The 19840-nt window shown below is 50.5% G+C and overlaps 1 protein-coding gene across 1 annotated transcript in view; it reads right to left on the reverse strand.

Annotated features, from left to right (window-relative positions):
- NOL8 (nucleolar protein 8) overlaps positions 1 to 19840 on the reverse strand; it is a 135871-nt gene that overhangs the window by 61938 nt on the left and 54093 nt on the right. Inside the window, exons 8-11 of the mRNA XM_075321792.1 lie at positions 12417 to 12521; positions 11899 to 12021; positions 11688 to 11781; positions 7580 to 7727 (exon numbers count right to left, since the gene is read on the reverse strand). Of these exons, the coding sequence (XP_075177907.1) occupies positions 7580 to 7727; positions 11688 to 11781; positions 11899 to 12021; positions 12417 to 12521 (470 nt within the window). The remainder of the gene's footprint in view (positions 1 to 7579; positions 7728 to 11687; positions 11782 to 11898; positions 12022 to 12416; positions 12522 to 19840) is intronic.

A 19840-nucleotide genomic window follows, 5' to 3' on the forward strand; every position in this document is an offset into this window, starting at 1 on the left:
CCTTACCCCTGGACTGTTTAATGGTTACATCCAACGCTCACCAAACAGTCGGTCAGCAGAAAAAGGCAACTGGTTAGGCAACCTTTTTTGGAAGCAGAATCTGCCTTCCATTCACTTAACGAGCAGACCAGGCTCTGCTTAAAAACACGGAGTAGCGGAGGCTACCGCCGCACGGTTCGCAGAGTCCAGGACAACCTGAATCGCGTAAGAAGCAAATGCAGACATTTGAGAGGTTAAGGATGCCACCTGCGGCACAGATGTACGTGTAACCGTGTCAATCTGTGTAAGACAAGCTGAAATAGCTTGGAGTGCTCCAAGGGAGAGAATGCCGGAGCCAACGGTGCGCCGACAGCCTCATAGATGGCTTTCAACCAGAGATCCATCTGTCTGTCAGTGGCATCTTTGAGTTTGCAGTTCCATCTCCCACTGCAACTATGGATCTAGCTACAAGCCTGGAGATTGGAGGATGCCGCTCGGGACATTGGGTCCAGTCCTTGACCAAGTCAGGGGACAGGGATAACGTGTATCCTAAGCCGTTTGGAGAAGCGCATATCTGGATAAGCGTGGTGTTCCTGGACTGCCTCTCTGAAGGCAGAGTGGTCCAGAAAAATACGTGAAGCTGACTCCTCCACTGGAGGAGCTGTGAGAAATAACCCACATTCTATAGATGGACGCTATAAGATTATTTACTATGGCGTCACAATCAGGTGTATCCAGATTGAGAGCGGTCTCAGGATCAGAATCCTGAGCCGCTACTTCCGCCTCATTACACAGCGAGTCCTTCTGTTAGGACCCTGATGAAACCGAGGCCGCTCATAGCGAGCCTACTTAGGCTGTCTGGGACTGACGTCCGTGCAGAGCCGTGACTCTGGGATGCGTGTGACATTCCCGGAGCTGTTAGTTATTCACACTGAGGGGGGCCATGGATCAACGATTTAACAGTGCCCATATTGTGAGAGACATGTCCGGACTGCTAGGCTTCTAGTATCATAGCCATAGTCTCAGAAAAACTGTCAGTAAATACTGCAGACACCGTCCTCATCCCCTGGCCATTAGTGCATACAATGGGAGTCTATGTAACCTGCCGGCCGTATAGCCGTACATGCTGTACCAGCTGTATAGAAAAACATGTGGTTCTGCACCTTTGTTTTACCCAGAGAATATGCTGATAACTCCTCCGCATAATCCAGGAGGGTATATACAACGTGCGACCAAACAGTGCAATGTATATAGTACAAGCATATCTATAAGTGCACTTCTGCACTAGTGGGGTTAGCACCACAGGTGCTGCTTAACGCCTGTTACAGCGATTGTGTGACTATCAGAATGCCAGGGTCTTCCACACTTGTCTCTGTATCGTACAGAAACTGACACTAATGGCTGCCGGCGTCCTTGTAGAGAAGGAAGCCGTGGGCGTGCCTGAGAAAGTGCGGGAATCCGGATTCACAGTGCACACAGTGAGAGGGGTGGAGTATGCAAAACATACTCCAGCTCTCAGCGCTGCTCTATGCAGCGTCACGCCCCTACCCTGACTGTCAGGGCTGTGGGCGGTAACGAAGGGAGACTAGGCCCAGAAGCCGGGGACTCGAGTTAACAGCGCGGCCGCCGTAAAAGCGCGGGCCGCGCTGAAGTCCCCGGCGCACCACAAGTGCCAGCCGCGCCGCAGTTCCAGCGGCCGGCGCCCGATTCATAGAAGTGGCCAGCGTCCCGCCCCTCTCCTGACTGGCAGGTCTGGGGGCGGGAACGAACGGAAGCAGGCCGCAAAAGCCGGGGACTCTAGTTATCAGCGCGGCCGCCGTAAAAGCGCGGGCCGCGCTGAAGTCCCCGGCGCACCACAAGTGCCAGCCGCGCCGCTGCCAGCGGCCGGCGCGACCGATTCCTGGAAGTGGCCAGCGTCCCGCCCCTCTCCTGACTGGCAGGTCTGGGGGCGGGAACGAACGGAAGCAGGCCGCAAAAGCCGGGGACTCTAGTTATCAGCGCGGCCGCCGTAAAAGCGCAGGCCGCGCTGAAGTCCCCGGCGCACTACAAGTGCCAGCCGCGCCGCAGTCCCAGCGGCCGGCGCGACCAATTCCCATAAGTGAGCCTGCTTCAGCGAAGCTGAATGAGGCCATGGCACAGGCGCCGCAGCGCTGATGTCCCCCGGCGCACTACAACACCCAGCATGCTGCGGTGTGAGCGCCAAATGCACGGGGACACAGAGTACCTTGAGGAAGCAGGGCCATGTCCCTGATGTACTCCGCTCCATCCAGCATCTTCTCCAGGGGCTGTAGATGGAGCACGGTCTCAGTGCCTGGAGACCGGTAAATCCCACTTCACCCAGAGCCCTGTAAAAAGGGATGGGGAAGGAATCAGCATGTGGGCTCCTGCCGCCGTACCCGCAATGGGTACCTCAACCTTACAAACACCTCCGACATACAGTGGGGTGAGAAGGGAGCATGCTGGGGACACAATATGTGTCCTCTTTTCTTCCATCCGACATAGTCAGCAGCTGCTGCTGACTAAAAAGTGGAGCTATGCGTGGATGTGTTGCCTCCTTCGCACAAAGCACAAAACTGGTGAGCCAGTGATCCCACTGGGGGTGTATAGCCAGAAGGGGAGGGGCCTTACACTTTTAAGTGTAATACTTTGTGTGGCCTCCAGAGGCAATAGCTATACACCCAATTGTCTGGGTCTCCCAATGGAGCGACAAAGAAAGGAAGGCAGGAAAATTGCCCCGGATAAGGTGGAAGCAGAAACCACCTTAGGGAAAAAAGTCCGGAGTCGGACGGAGACCACCTTGTCTTGATGCAAAAGACCAAAAAAGGGGGTGACTCAGAGAGAGTGCAGCCAGAACTCCCTGGCAGGAAATTATAGCCACTAGAAAGACTACTTTCTGTGAAAGATGAAACAAAGAAACCTCCGTAAGAAGCGCAAAGGGGGGTTTCCGGGAACCGGGAGGACCGGATTAAGGTCCCAGGGCTCCATAGACCGCCGGAAAGGCGGAATGATGTGAGACGCGCCCTTAAAGGAGCGCACCGGAGCCAGCCGGACGATACGCCGCTGGCACATACCGACAGAACGGAGACCTGTCCCTTAATGAGGGATAGTCCTAGCTGTAGACCGGACTGTGGAAGGGACAGGAGGGTCGGCAAGGCTAAAAAGGTCCAAGGACACCTTGGAGCTCGAGTCATAGCGGAGATGACTTCAGGAAGGATACCAGAAGTCGCCAAGATCCAGGACTCAATAGCTACGCCGTCAATCTGAGAATCCAGAATTCTGACGGAAAAAACGGACCTTCTGAGAAAAGGTCTGGACGGACCGGAAGATGCCATGGCAATCCAACGGACAGAAGGAGCAGGTCAGGATACGAAGCCTGCCTGGGTCAGTCTGTAAGAGAATGACCCGACGGCCCCCTTCCCTGATCTTGTGCAGGGCTCTGGGCAAGAGGTAGAGACGAAGCTGGGATCAAACATGAACCAGTGTGTCTACCGCAAAACCTGAGGATTGGACAGCTGAAATAATCTGCCCGCAGTTTTGACATCTAGGATGTGGGCTGCGGATACGGTGGACTAGGAGTCCCTTGTCCAGTGAAGAATGTTGAGGCGCCAAGATTGCCAGGCGGCTGTCTGGAAATTGATGTAGGAAAACGCTGTAACGTTATCCGACTGAACTCGAATGTGCCTAGCCGCCAACAGATGGTGAAGGCTTAGAGAGCTAGAATACAGCTCTGATTTCTAGCCCATTGATCTAGAGTGCTGATTCGGACAGAGTCCAAGCGCCCTGCGCTCCGCGGTGGAGATATAATGCTCCCAAGGCGGAAAGACCAGCACCCTGGTGAGAATCACCTGGGACGGGGCCAGGAAGGAGCGTCCCTGAGACAGAGTGGTCGAAACCACCCCTGAAAACGAGCCCCAGGTCAGTGGCAAGCCACCACCCCGTGGAAGGAGGGAGTTCGCGTGTACAGCGGACAACATCCAGTCTCAGAGGGCACAGGAGAAACTGGGCAAGGAATCGCTTCCATTGACGCCACCGTCTGACCAGCACCTGTATTTGGTGTCTGATAGAACGACGTCGACCGCCAGCGGAGGGACTACTGATCGACTAAGAGCGGCTTCACAAGAGCCGACAGTCTCGAATTGCGTCCTTGAGAACCTCTGGTTCGAAGTCAGAGTGGACTTGAACAGAATGACAAGCCACCCGAATAGGTTAGAGTGGCGAGAGTAAGCGAAGTACTCTGCTAAGAGTCTGCACTGGATGAAGGCCTGAGAAGGCCGTCTAGGGCAAACGATCACTGTCAATCCCTAGGGGTGCAGGACCCTAATCACAGCAGCCCCAATGAGAATACTCGAGGGGCCGTGGCCAACCCCAAGGGAAGAGCCACGAATTGGACCACTCTGATGGCAAAACGCAGTCAACGCTGGTGTGAAACTGCGATTGACCGTTGCAGAAAAGCATCTCTGATGCCGAAGGCTGCGAGGGAATCTCCTTGGGTTCTTGATTGATCCGGTGAAAAAAAACACACGGAACAAGACCGAGACTCCATGTGAAAACGCCACACCTGACCATGCTTGAAAAGCTAAAGATCCAGGTCGGAAGGCACCGCCCTCTTCGGGGACTAGAAATAGATTTAAACAAAAATCTCAGAACCGTTCCCAGTCGGGATTCGGTACAATTACTCCATTGGCCTGCAAGAAATGCCACGGCTTATGAGAAGGCGGCGGCCTTGGAGCCGGGAGGAGGTAACAGAAAAAAATCTGTTTGGCGGGTGGACAGAACTCCATCCTGTAGCCATGGGAGATATAATCCCGCCCCCACTGAACGGAGACGTGTTAGAACCATACGTCGCCAAGTGGAGAGAGCCTGCCACCGACTAGGAGGAGGTTGGCGTGGCTAGATAGCTCGGAGGAAGCTGACTAAGTGGCAGCATCTCCTGCGGTCTTCTGAAGACGCAGCTTCAAGCCAATTGGTTCTATGAACCTAGGCCGAGCTAGAGGACGATCAGATGGATGAACGGAAACCACCGAAACCTCAACTGATTCCTGCCCTGGACAGGTTCCCTGGTTTAGGTTTGTGGCAAGGAAGAACACTCCCCGCCAAGAGCTTCCTAAATTTCATCCAGTTGGTTCCGAAGAGACTGGTCCCACGAAAGGGGAGCCTAGCAAGGAACCTCTATAGAGGCATCCGTCTTCAATTTCCGAAGCCACAGGAGCCTGCGGATAGCGAGGAAAGTAGCGAAGACCACCGCCGTGCGGTGTCCAGCATGGCAGACCTGGCAGAGGATGAAAACACTGAAGTCTGGAAGTTCAGGCGACCGTTTTGGGCATAGAGTCCCTGTGAGGGAATGCATCTCCTCTGAGGAGCCGTCAGCCACCGACATAACGGTCCGGGCTGAGCCACCTGAGGTGAATGAGCCCACTTCTTGACCACTATTGGTGGACAGGGGAAACACAGTCCTCAGAATCACGCTTCATGGGAAGCGACTGTCAGAGTGGACCCTGGGCTGGTCACAGGGGCCTGAAAACTGGAGTGGTTAAGGAACACATGTTGTGTTCACCCAGATAAGGTAACTCCGGCGGATTGAGGTCCAGTACAAAATTAATGTACCGTGGGATCCTTATAGAGGTGCCGTCAGCCACTGATACCACTATCCGGGCTGAAAGTCTAGACACCGGAGTGGCCACCCTTGGCAAATGAGTACACTCCTTGACCACCTTTGATGGGAGGGGGAGTCAGGCAGCAGCACCCCGCTGTGGGATCTGCAGCACAGGCTGCGGGCTTGGACGCCTGAAAACTGGAGTGGTTAAGGAACACACTCCTCGTCTTGTTAAAGGTATACTGATGCCTTTCTGCCAGCGGGGAATACTCCCCTGATACAGGCGGATGGAGGTCCAATACAAGTATAATGGACGCAATCCAATCATTCGCATCCGCGTCACCTACGGACGGATCAAAGTACCTAAAGTAGCGTCCGAGCCCCTGGTAGAGACATCTTCCTCGTCCAGTGAGTCAGCTCGTAATCAGAGCTGCGGGACGGGGAGGATAGGGGACCCTGCGTCTCCCAGTCAGGAGGACGGGGTCTGTGAGGTTTGCTGAGCGAGCAGAAAACGCCCTGAGAAGGGGGCTGCATGCTCAGCAGATGCCGGGACAGGCCGACCCCTGGAAAAAGATTCCTCCAGGGGTCAGCCACCGAAACCGGAGCGGCTGGAGGGACCATGAATGAGCCTCCAAGCAGAGGGGCCACAGTGGTGATGAGCTCGGTACAGCCTGAGACTACCAGCAGTGGATACTAAAAACCGCCTGCAGCCTCGCTCTGTGAGACATGCTGCAGAGGTGGGGGGCTATGTCTAGAATACCCGAGACAGGGGTCAGCCTGGGGAGACTCCAGGCAGAGGCACCACATAAGGACCATTACAGTGTGGGTCCGTGCCGGTTCAGGCAATATGAGTTTACATGCAGAACATGTAGTGTACAGCCTTGGAGCTTTGCTCCTAGTGTGAGACATGCTGCTGAGGAGGTTCTATAATAAAGAATTAACTCCCTCAGAATGCACTGATCGTGTATAAAAGTGCACAACCAGAGGTTGTGACTTATCAGGCCGCTATTGTGAGTGCCCCCCCAGGTTCCAAGCCTGGACCCCCAGCCATATATCCACTCCCTCTGCACTGCAGAGCAGCCAGCGCCGATCAGCGTACTAAGAACGCTGAGAAAATGGCGCCAGAGTGAGGGGGGGAGGGCGGGGGTTAACCTAGGAGCGGGAATCGGAGGGCTAAGGCATGTACAGGGGAGGGAATCATGTCCTAAAACGGAGTGTCGTCCCCTGTGCAGAGCGGCCGGCGGGCGGCGCTGCAGTGTTCCCCTGCATGACTAACATGCAGGGGAACAAAACGAAACTAGGCCGCGGCTGAAGCCGGGGCCTAGAGTTATACATGCGGCCGAAAATCAGGCATCATCGGCGCGGTACTCAGTAAAAACTGAGAAACCGGCCGGAAAAACTGTAAAAAAACAGCATTATCAACATAAATCACTGTCCCCTCAATAAAAGCTCCACATTGTAGAAGGACCCTTGAATAACGTCTCTATACTTAGCTTTGAGACGCAGGGTCCAATCCCTGGTGGGATGGGGGTCCAGTGCTCCGTCCAGCAGGGTCCTGCCAAAGGGCTGCGGATGGAGGCCGGTCTCCTGCAAGGCAGTGAGAACCGTGTTGGCTCTAACTTCAAGCCAGAGCCCATAAGGGATGGTGAAGGAGCGTGGCATGAAGGGATTTCTGCCCTGAAGTCAACCTTAACAGCACTGCCGCCAGGGGAGTGTGAAGGGACATGCCGGGGGTCCAGTGGACCCGCTTTTCTTCCAAATCTTTAGAAAAAATGAAAAATCAAAAAAGGATGCATGCGTGTGTGTGATCCTCCTGACACAAAGCATGAAACTGGCTAGGACTGGCTAGCAGGGGGTGTATATGCTAGGAGGGAGGAGCTACACGTTTTGAGTGTAGTAACTTTGTGTGTCCTCCGGAGGCAGTAGCTATACACCCATGGTCTGGGTCTCCCATAGGAACGATAAAGAAACTATAGTATAGTAGTACCAGACAACACATGTTCTTACTTAAATATCTTTGCTTTAGATGCCTTTTTGCTTGCTGGCTGTGGTGCCACATTAATGTTTAGGACACTTTGTAAGATGTCCATGTTCTTCTTCTTTTCAGCTGTCAGACCATGACCCTCATCATCCGCTAGTATTTTCGGTGGTTGTTCTGTGGGAGACAGTGTATTATAATTACATGGAAACATGAGGAGGGTTCTTAAAATGTTTTATGCTTATGGAAGTAAAACATTAATTGTAGATGAAAGCTGTGGTTCTTTTTCCCATACGCAGCAGCCACAAAAGCACTTACATTTTCCAGCTACACAAAAATCTTTGCCATGCACAATCCTGAGCACAACCTTTTTTTTACTTGTCTTGTACAAGAGCCTGGTTGTATGAGAAGCAACCATACAAAAGTATTGTGCCCAATTAAAATATTTATTATTCATTATGTAAAATCAAATAACATTTCATACATTCAATACAAAAATTATTATACATAGCTGGTGCTACAATGACAAAGAAAAGCGAAACGTACGTAGGGGCGAGGGGGGGTGCACAGAGCACAGTCTTGATAGGTAAGCAGGAACTGGATTTATATTGTCTGCCTTTTTATTCACTTTATTTGGCACAAGGTATGGGCACTTATATACAAGTAACAGTTACTTACTTTGTACCTTCACATAATGCACTAGCACCTTATATGATTGATAGTTGTTTATTTGTTTGGTTCTTTAATATTGTCCCTAATTAGGCATAGTATATTTAGCACTTAATAATATAGGCAGCTATTAATTTATTTGGTACCTACCTGATACACTGACTGTGGACTCTGTGCTATCCCCTTATTTGTCATTGTAGCACCGGCTATGTATAATCATTTTTATATTGAATGTATGAAATTGTATTTGATTTTACATAATGAATAATCAAGAATTAGTTTACTTGGGCACAATACTTTTGTATGGTTGCTTCTTACAACCAGGCTTTTGTTGAATTCTGATTCAGGTGTTTGAGTTCTTGCCCAAAGTTACCTTTTAGCACAATCTTTTGAGAAATTGTATGGTTTTTACTTGTCTTATGTAGCCTCGGCCTTAAAAGGGTGGTCTGAAAATTAAAATTTACTTTCAAGGTAAATCTCTATTTAAATTTCATAATCCTAATCTTTTTAATTAAGGTACATTATAAAAGACCATATTCTCTCGGTACACCATCTGCTTTATTATTATTTAGGGTTTTTTTAATTTTTTTTTATATATACTACCTCTGTGATGATGCTACATTTGAGAGCCTCACTGCATGCTGGGATACTCAAATCATCATCAGGGGGGCAGAAGCTGTGGTCATCAGTGACATTCATTTCGGGCTGTTCTGGTCCCTGCTCTATCTACTGAGTCAGTTAACTCTGGGCATCCTCAAGAAGTTCTTGTCACTACACAAAATTAATCTCAGTGCACAGTGACAGTGCACTCCCTTGCTGGCTCTGATGAGAAGTGACAATCTGGCAAAAGAGTGCACTGTAAAGAGAATGAGAGACTGATGAACGGTGACATCAGGAACATCACTGCTCAACGGGTATCGTGGAGTACAGTGTGTATCGAAGTGGCTGCTGCTCAAAGCTATGGACAGCCCTACGTATTACACACTTGCCTCGTTCTGAGACTTTATAGCCTTTGATTTATGCAATCGAGGAAAGTCGAGGGAACCGCTGGACTGCGTTGGATCTGAAAACTTTGCTTTCAAATAAATTGGTGAATGAGGGAGTCGCTTTTTCCTTTCTCTTATGTCTTTCAGGTTTCCTTTCCTGGACTATATCAGATTCTTTGGTCTGTCAGAAAGTTTGTTTTTTTATATAATAAAGTGGTACGTGTTTTGTTTTTTTTTAAAAAAACTTACTGGGTAAGTAATGGGGGTGTCTGATAAGACACCTCTCCATTACTAATGCCTTTGCTTGATGTCAGCTAACACTACACACTGCTGTCATCAACCCCAACTACAATGACCCCGATTGCCACCGCACCATGGCAATTGTAAAGAGCAGAGGAGAAGTATCAGAATTGGTGCATCTGCTGCCGGCTGATATGTTTAGGAAGGGACCAAAGACCATGGACCTTCCCAGCCTGACAATATCAGCACGCAGGTATCTGCTTTACCTTTGCTGGATACCAAAATTAAAGGGGGAGAGGGGGGGGGAGGGAAGTCTTCATGTCATTTTTTGTTGTTTTTTTTTTTCATTTATTTCTTTGATTAAACCAGGCTAAAACACCTTTATGAAAGGCAGTAAAGGATGCAACTGTATAACATATCTATAGTTTAGATTTGCTTTATTATTTCTGCCAATCAGCAAGAATGTCTTGGGGACCTGTGTAGTGGTACCTCGGACAGTGGTGGGGACATCCCTCTTGTTCTTGGCTACAAGCATATTATCGCTACATTGGACTCTGCTCTCAGTATTTGAGCAGCTGCCCCGATTAGCGTCTTAGGGAGGCCTGTGTGTTTTTTCCGCGAAGTATCACTCGCTGCGGTAGCTCTGGCAGAGAAGGACTTTAACAGTGGGATGCTGGTGTTATCTACATAGGAGGTGATAACCTTGATTCAGCAGTGAGTGCATCAAATCCTACACGGATTTCCCACTCACTCCCAGGTTGGGGTAAATTGTGGCATTCAATCTGGGTGTTTTTTCCTTCATAAACCCCAAATCTGTGGGTGTACCCTGAGGTATCCTCACACATCTTGTATCGCCTAATTCCATATCTGACTCTCTTACTGGGCAAGTACTGCTGGAATTTCAGCCTTTCCTTGAAATGTATTAAAGGGAACCTGTCAGGTCCAATATACACCCAGAACCACGAGCAGATCTGGGTGCATATTCCTGATCCCTGCCTAAAGGCCCTATCACACACAGATATATCTGCGGCAGATCTGTGGTTGCAGTGAAATTGTGGACAATCAGTGCCAGGTTTGTGGCTGTGTACAAATGGAACAATATGTCCATGATTTCACTGCAACCACAGATCTGCCAAAGATTTATCTCTGTGTGTGACGGGGCCTTTACTCTCCCTGTATACACTAGCATAGATAAAGAGATCTTTAGAAAAAGTATTTCTAAAGATCTTATATCGTATGGTGATGATCACAGGGACTAGTCCCCTGGGTGTTAGTTCTCCTGCCTACTTGCCCCCATTAGCATGTCAGTACGCCCCTGTGGGTCCCTGTGTGTGTACTATCATGCTAATTAATGTACAGCGTCACAGAATGATCTCAGTCACCTCTCTGCTGCCATAGCCGCTCGACGCTGGATTTCGGCTCAGTGCACATGGCCCCAGAGTTTCAGTCATGCGCACTACTTCAGCTTAGAGCCAGGACGCGTACACCCGGCTTCATAGTGCGCATGACCCAAACTCCGGGATCATGCACACGGAGACGAAATCCAGTGTCGGACGCGATGGCAGCGGAGAGCTGAGATCATCCTCTGACGCTGCACAGCATGTTAGAACACCCACAGGGGTGTACTAACATGCTAAAGGAGCCGACTAGCCAGGGGAACTAATGCCTTTGGGACTAGTCCCCTCGCTAATTAGTATACGATATAAGATCTTTATAAATACTTTTTCTAAAGATCTCTATCTGTGCTACCAGATACAGAGACGGTTAGGCAGGGATTAGCAATATGCACCCAGAACTGCTTGTGGTTCTAGGTGCATATTGGACCTGACAGGTTCCCGTTAAGGACTCATCCACATAGATGTTCATTTGCAGAATGTAAACCTCAGCAAATTTGTTGCTGAAGGGATCAATGATCATCCCAGGTTTGAAAAGTAAAAGGTGGGGGTCACCTCAGGGTTTGACAATATGCATTATCATTGTACTGCAAACATTTGAGAATGGCCTCAATGTGTCCTGGCAGAAGCAAATAGTTCGGCGTACAAATTCGTCTGGACCATGAGGTTTACAAAATCCTCACAGGAAGACTTTTGATAAAGTCGATTTCTGTGAGTCCGGCGGTATCAAACTGAATTTCTGATCAGGCCACAAAATCAGGAATCTGACGCGCAAGATCAGAGCGGTAACAAAACTTTGAATGTCATAATTTGTCTGGTCTTTAAGTGAAGTCGTTAGTTGTTCTTACCAGTGTCTTCCTCACCCTCGCTACTGTCTTCTAAAAATCGTGCGTCCATTTTAAACCGATCATCGGTTCCAAATCGGGACTGCAACGCCATGAGCTGCGTAACCATACAAAAGAATAAAAAGTGTAATAGATCAGGACAGACTTATGCAAATAAACACAACATTACAGAACATCTTGCGTATCCCAGACCAAGAAAGGAGGCGACACTGACCTTCTCACCAGATCGCCCTTCATACTGAGCCTTTATTTCAAATCTCTCGTCATCTTTCTCTTCTTCGTCATCTGAATCTTCACCACTGCTGTCAAAGAGTTTAGCTTTGACATATTTAGTTTGCTATGTAATTAAAAAAAAATAATGAATGCATAAAGAATGATTTTCCATGTATTTTACTTAACATTATGTTCTGTTTTTTGTAAAAAGTCCTTATGAATCCGGGCAAAAAAACACAACTGGATAAGCAAAAAAGAAAGAAGTGGGGGAGGATACAGAGGAGGAGGGTACAGCGCTTATGCATTAGAGTAGTCATGGAGTTATGATCCAGTCCAGTGCATGGAAGCTCCATCACAGGAAATGGTTGCAAATCCAAAAATGTTCGATAAAATTCCAGAACTGTCACTGCTATCGTCAGATGCTGGAATTGTATTGACTTTTTGAAAACACCAACACATTGTCAAGTCACTAATATGATACTAGTCCATGTGACTCACAATTCATCTCAGGGAACCTACTTTGCCATTGTCTACGTTGCTTGTACTCGCGTCTTCCTTCTCGCTTTCCTCCTCGGATTCAGAGTCAAACACAATGTGTTGGCTCTTTTTTCCAGTTTGCGAATCCTAAAAAGCAGAGTAAAGCTGTAAATGTATAACCATTAACATATTCTGTAGTTCTAGAGCAATGGCAATTATAGACACTTGTGGCAATAATTATCCAAAGATGGGAGGTCTGATCAATCTAACCCAAGATCTAGAAATAACTTCTACCCGCTCTGATAGTGCGGAGCCGGAGGGGCACAGAGCATTGTGCGCATCTTTGCAATGGTTGAAGTTATTGATCAGACCCCGGTGATTACTACTGCAATGCATTTGATGCCAATGTATACAGAGACTTATATACAGCCTGCACATAAAATATATAGATCGCCTTTAATTGAGGTAGCTACACCAACTCCGTACTGGCCATATAATATTTTAACTCTTGTAATTCTTAGGCTATGTGCCCATGGGAGCTGACACGTGCGGATATATCCGCAGGCATATCCGCGGGTTTCCGGCAGCAGCTCCCCAGAATCCGCAGCCATCCATAGCTGCGGGATTCCAGCGAAATATCTGCGGTAAACCTGTGGACATTCATGCGACTTACCTGCGGAAGTCCTGGCCTCTATCTCCATAGTGGAGGGCCGGGATTTCCGCAGGTAATTCTGCAGGAATAATTGACATGCAGTTACATGCGGCTGCGGGACATCCGCAGCCGCACATGCCGCAGCATGGACACAGACACTCCCCATGTCCCATAGGATAACATGGGGAGTGTCTGTACTTGCTTAAATTTGCGGATTTATCTAGAAAATCCAGATAAATCCGCAGGTTTTCCGCGGGTACAGAGTCCCGTGGGCACACCACCTAAGTGTCAGCAGCGTACACCAATGGTTTCCGATCACCTCTATTAGGCCCCTTTCACACATCAGTTTTTTTGACATCAGTCACAATCTGTTGAATTTTGAAAAAAAATAAAATAAAAAACAGATCCAGCAACGTATACCACTGGATCAGTTTTTTATCATTGACTTGTATTAGCGATGTGATGGCCTCACGTTTCATCTCTCATTCGACGAATCCGTCGAAAAATGTTTGTCCGTCGGACGGAGACGACTGCCACAGTAACGTTTTTTGTGTGCATCGAACAAACGGACAGGCCATCGCCGTCCATTGTTTGGTAGAATGAAAGCCTATGGGCACAGGATCCGTTGTCATCCGTCAAATGACGGAATCCAGCAACGCAATGTGTTTTTTTTTTAACTGAGCATGCGCTAATTATTATTTAGCCCCCAGCTAGTCGGATCCGTTGCATTAGTTTTGCCACAATCTGTGATGGATCCGTCAATCAGTCGAGAAAACTGTGACTCATGGCAAAAAACTGATTGTGAAAGGGGTCTAACCTGTCAACAGAAATACGAAAAGACATTTAATGCCGAATCACACATCTGCTTCACAAACAATAACACAGGAAACAAAAAACGACCGAGAGTTGACATTTTAAAAGGCGGTTTTGGTAGCTGGATCTAATTTTTCTTAAGTGCCACTTATCACACTGCAGATTGCTAAATCTTATTGGTGCGTAACATACTCACTGTCAGAATTCCATTGTTGCCAGATCAAACAGGCGGTCATGTGATCACAAGTACATGATTTGTAAACTAGCATTCACAAGCTGATTAGCAACTTTTTTCTACTTCCCTCAATGTTTTATTGAAAGCTACGGTTGAGCAGCTAGTGGGCACATGACCGTTAGTCTGAAATTCACATCTCTGCAATCACGTGACAACCACTCGAGCTAGCAACACAGGGGAATCCTGACAGTGAGCATATTACACAGCAACAAAAAAGAGAATTTTGTTTACTTACCGTAAATTCTTTTTCTTATAGTTCCGTAATGGGAGACCCAGACCATGGGTGTATAGCTTCTGCCTCCGGAGGACACACAAAGTACTACACTAAAAAGTGTAGCTCCTCCCTCTGAGCATATACACCCCCTGGATAACCAAATATAGCCAGTTTAGTGCAAAAGCTGAAGGAGAATAGCCACCCACAAGTAGAGATAGAGCAAAAACCGGAACAACTGGAGCCTCTGTCTACAACAACAGCCGGTGATAACACGCGGAACAAGAAACTGCCAACAGGGAGGGTGCTGGGTCTCCCATTACGGAACTATAAGAAAAAGAATTTACGGTAAGTAAACAAAATTCTCTTTTTCTTTATCGTTCCTATGGGAGACCCAGACCATGGGACGTCTCAAAGCAGTCCATGGGTGGGAAAAACAGAAAACTGAGAAGTAGGCGAAACCTAACTTCACAAATGGGCGACAGCCGCCTGAAGGATGCGTCTGCCCAAGCTCGCATCTGCCGAAGCATGAGCATGCACTTGGTAGTGCTTCGAAAAGGTGTGCAGACTAGACCAAGTGGCAGCCTGACAGACCTGCTGAGCCGTAGCCTGGTGCCTGAAAGCCCAAGAGGCACCGACAGCTCTGGTCGAGTGTGCCTTGATACCCGGCGGGGGAGGCACTTGAGGACACTGGTAGGCATCAGAAATGGCCGACCTAATCCAACGAGCTAGGGTCGGTTTAGAAGCCGAGAGGCCCTTACGCCGACCTGTGGTCAGCACAAAAAGAGAGGTGCATCGCCTAAGAACAGCGGTGCGTGACACATAGATCCGGAGCGCCCGCACCAGATCTAAATTATGCAACGCTTTTTCAAAGCGATGAACAGGAGCCGGACAAAAGGAAGGCAAGGAAATGTCCTGGTTAAGGCGGAAAGGAGATACCACCTTAGGGAGAAAGTCCGGAGTCGGACGGAGAACCACCTTGTCTTGATGAAAAACCAAAAAAGGTGACTCCGAAGAGAGCGCAGCTAAATCAGAAACTCTCCTGAGGGAAGTTATGGCCACTAGAAAGACCACTTTCTGTGAAAGACGAAACAAAGAAACCTCCCTAAGAGGCTCAAAGGGGGGTTTCTGCAAGGCCGTGAGGACCAGATTAAGGTCCCAGGGATCCAAAGGCCGCCGGTAAGGCGGAATGATGTGAGATGCGCCCTGCATAAAGGTGCGCACCTGAGCCAGCCGGGCGATACGCCGCTGGAACAACACTGACAGAGCAGAGACCTGTCCCTTGAGGGAATTGAGGGATAGTCCTAGCTGCAGACCGGACTGTAGAAAGGACAGGATGGTCGGCAAGGAAAAAGGCCAAGGAGCATGGCCGGAAGAACGACACCAAAACAGGAAAATTCTCCAAGTCCTGTGATAAATTTTGGCCGAGGAAGACTTCCAAGCCCGAGTCATAGTGGAGATGACTTCAGGAGGAATGCCAGAAGTCGTCAAGATCCAGGACTAAAGAGCCACGCCGTCAATCTGAGAGCCGCAGAATTCTGGCGGAAAAAAGAACCTTGTGAGAAAAGGTCTGGGCGGTCCGGGAGATGCCACGGCACCTCTACGGACAGATGGAGCAGGTCTGGGTACCAAGCTCGCCTGGGCCAGTCTGGAGCAATGAGGATGACCCGACGGCCCTCCATTCTGATCTTGCGCAGGGCTCTGGGCAAGAGAGCTAGAGGGGGAAACACATAAGACAGACGAAACTGCGACCAATCTTGAACCAGCGCGTCCGCTGCAAAGGCTAGAGGATCGTGGGAGCGAGCCACGTAAACCGGGACCTTGTTGTTGTGCCGGGATGCCATTAGATCCACTTCCGGAGTGCCCCACTTGCGGCAGATTGACCGAAACACTGCCGGATGCAGAGCCCACTCGCCGCTGTCCACGGTTTGACGGCTGGGATAATCTGCCTCCCAGTTTTCTACGCCTGGGATGTAGACTGCGGATATGGTGGACTTGGAGTCCTCCGTCCACTGAAGGATGCGTTGAACCTCCAACATTGCCAGGCGGCTGCGAGTTCCGCCCTGGTGATTGATGTAGGCAACCGCTGTCGCGTTGTCTGACTGGACTCGAATGTGCTTGCCCGCCAACAGGTGGTGAAAGGCTACGAGAGCTAGAAGCACAGCTCTGATTTCCAGCACATTGATCGAGAGGGCTGATTCGGACGGAGTCCAAGTGCCCTGTGCTCGGTGGTGGAGATATACTGCTCCCCAGCCGGATAGACTGGCATCCGTGGTGAGGATCACCCAGGACGGGGCCAGGAAGGAGCGTCCCTGAGACAGAGAGAGGGGCCGAAGCCACCACTGAAGAGAGCCCCTGGTCTGTGGCGACAGAGCCACCAACCTGTGCAAGGAAGAAGTCCGCTTGTGCCAACAGCGGAGAATGTCCAGCTGCAGAGGACGCAGATGGAACTGGGCAAAGGGAACCGCTTCCATTGACGCCACCATCTGACCCAGCACCTGCATTAGGTCCCTGATGGAATGACGGCGGGGCCTCAGCAAAGAGCGCACCGCCAGATGGAGGGACTGCTGTTTGACTAAGGGCAGCTTGACAAGTGCCAGCAGAGTCTCGAATTGCATCCCTAGGTACGTGAGTTTTTGCGTCGGAGTCAGAGTGGACTTGGGCAGATTGACAAGCCACCCGAATTGAACAAGAGTGGCGAGAGTGAGCGAGACACTCCGCTGACAGTCTGCACTGGATGAAGCCTTGACTAGAAGGTCGTCCAGGTAAGGAATCACTGCCAACCCCTGGAGGTGCAGAACCGCAACCACTGCTGCCATGACCTTGGTGAATACTCGAGGGGCCGTGGCTAACCCGAAGGGGAGAGCCACGAATTGGAAATGTTCCTCTCCGATTGCAAAACGTAGCCAACGCTGGTGTGAAATTGCAATTGGCACAAGCAGATAGGCATCTCTGATGTCGATGGATGCTAGGAAATCTCCTTGGGTCATTGAGGCAATGACTGATCGCAGAGACTCCATGCGAAAATGCCGCACCTGAACATGCTTGTTGACGAGCTTGAGATCCAGGATGGGCCGGAAGGAACCGTCCTTTTTGGGGACTAGGAAGAGATTGGAGTAGAAACCTCTGAACCGTTCCCGGGCGGGAACCGGTACAATTACTCCGTTGGCCTGCAAGGATGCCACGGCCTGAGAGAAGGCGGCGGCCTTGGAGCAGGGGGGAGTTGACAGAAAAAAATCTGTTTGGCGGGCTGGAAGAGAATTCTATCCTGTAGCCGTGGGAGATGATATCCCGCACCCACTGATCGGAGACGTGTTGAAACCACACGTCGCCAAAGTGGGAGAGCCTGCCACCGACCAAGGACGTTGCTGGCGCGGCCAGATAGTCAAGAGGAGGCTGCCTTGGCTTCGTGCGCCAGTTGGGCTTTTGGTCCTTGGCTGAGTTAGTGGACGAGGCCGAGGGCTTAGAGGACGACCAGTTGGAGGAACGAAACCTCGACTGGTTCCTGCCTTGGACAGGTTTCCTGGTTTTAGTCTGTGGCAAGGAAGTACTCTTCCCGCCAGTAGCTTCCTTAATAATCTCATCCAGTTGTTCACCGAACAGCCTGGACCCAGCAAATGGGAGCCCAGCAAGGTACTTCTTTGAAGAAGCGTCTGCCTTCCACTCTCGAAGCCACAAGATCCTGCGGATAGCGAGGGAATTAGCCGAAGCCACCGCAGTGCGGTGAGAAGCCTCCAGCATGGCAGACATGGCGTAGGATGAAAAGGCTAAAGCCTGGGAAGTTAAGGCAACCATTTCAGGCATAGAGTCCCTGGTGAGGAAATGCATCTCCTCTAGAGAAGCAGAGATGGCCTTGAGAGCCCACACTGCTGCAAAAGATGGGGAGAACGAGGCCCCTGCCGCCTCATATACAGATTTGGCCAGAAGGTCAACCTGGCGGTCAGTGGGATCCTTAAGTGAGGTGCCATCAGCCACTGATACAACTGTCCGGGCTGAGATTCTAGACACGGGGGGGGGGGGGTCTACCTTTGGTGAGTGAGCCCACTCGACCACCTCTGGTGGAAAAGGAAAACGGTCATCAGAACCACGCTTTGGGAAGCGTTTGTCAGGACAGGCCCTGGGCTTGGTCACAGTGGCCTGAAAACTGGAGTGGTTAAAGAACACACTCCTTGTTCTCTTAGGCAAGGTAAACTGGTGCTTTTCTGCCAGAGAGGGTTGCTCCTCTGATACTGGCGGATTGAGGTCCAGTACAGAATTAATGGACGCAATCAAATCACTAACATCTGCGTCACCCTCGGTCAGATCAATGGGGCACATGGAGGTAGCGTCCGAGCCCCCAGTAAAGACATCCTCCTCGTTCTGCGAGTCAGCTCGTGAATCAGAGCCGCGGGACGAGGAAGGAGAGGGGACCCTGCGTCTCCTTTTAGGAGGACGGGGTCTTGGACCAGATGAAGAATCCTCTGAGCTCTGCAGAGCGAGCCGTAGCAGCAGAGGCGCCCTGAGAAGGGGGCTGATGCATGCTCAGCAGAGTCCGGGACAACTCTCCCATGGAGTCGGCAAATGACTGGGAGATTGACCTAGAGAAGGATTCTACCCAAGCCGGGGGTTCAGCCACCGGGGGCCGGAGCAGCCGGAGGGACCACTGGGGAGACTCCAGGCTGAGGCACCACCATGTTAGAGCAGGCATCACAATGTGGATATGTGCTCGGTTCAGGCGGTACGAGCTTACATGCAGTGCATATTGAGTACAGCCTTGCAGCCTTGCTCCTAGTGTGAGACATGCTGCTGAAGTGGGGGCTCTGAGCCAGAATGACCCCCAGAGACTGTATAAACAGGTCCACAACCGGAGGTTGTGGCTTACCCGACCGTTTGTGTGCCCTCCAGATCCCACAGCCCGGACCCCCAGGGAGATGCTGCAGCCAGCGCCGATCGGAGTGAGAACGCTGATAAAATGGCGCCGGAGCGAGGAGAGGGGGCGGGGCCTACTCTAAGAGCGGGATCCAGAGGGCCAAGGAGATATACAGGGGAGGGAAACATCTCCTCAGAGAGGAGTGTCCCTCCCCTGTGCCGAACGGCCGGTGGGCGGAGCCGAACTGTCCCTCTGCATGACTGACATGCAGGGGCAGTGAAAACGAAACTAGGCCTCAGGCGAAGCCGGGGCCTAAATTTAACAATGCGGCCGGCGCGCAGGCACCCTCGGCGCGGTTCTCAGGTGAAAACCAGAGAACCGGCCGGAAATGTCACAAAAGGTAAACAGCACACTGTCCCCAACAATAAAGTACAAGGGACCCCCCGACAATAACGTCTCAGATACTTAGCTTGTGAGACGCAGGGCCATGTCCCTGAGGGATGAGTGCTCCGTCCGGCAGGATCCTGAAAGGGCTGCGGATGGAGATCGGTCTCCTGCAAGGCAGTGAGAACCGTGCTGGCTCCCACTTCAAGCCAGAGCCCGAGGGATGGTGAAGGAGCGCGGCATGTAAGGCTCCAGCCCTGAAATCAACCTTAACAACACCGCCGACACAGTGGGGTGAGAAGGGACATGCCGGGGGTCCAGG

This window comes from Anomaloglossus baeobatrachus, chromosome 8 (genome assembly GCF_048569485.1).
Source record: "Anomaloglossus baeobatrachus isolate aAnoBae1 chromosome 8, aAnoBae1.hap1, whole genome shotgun sequence".
Taxonomy (NCBI): domain Eukaryota; kingdom Metazoa; phylum Chordata; class Amphibia; order Anura; family Aromobatidae; genus Anomaloglossus; species Anomaloglossus baeobatrachus.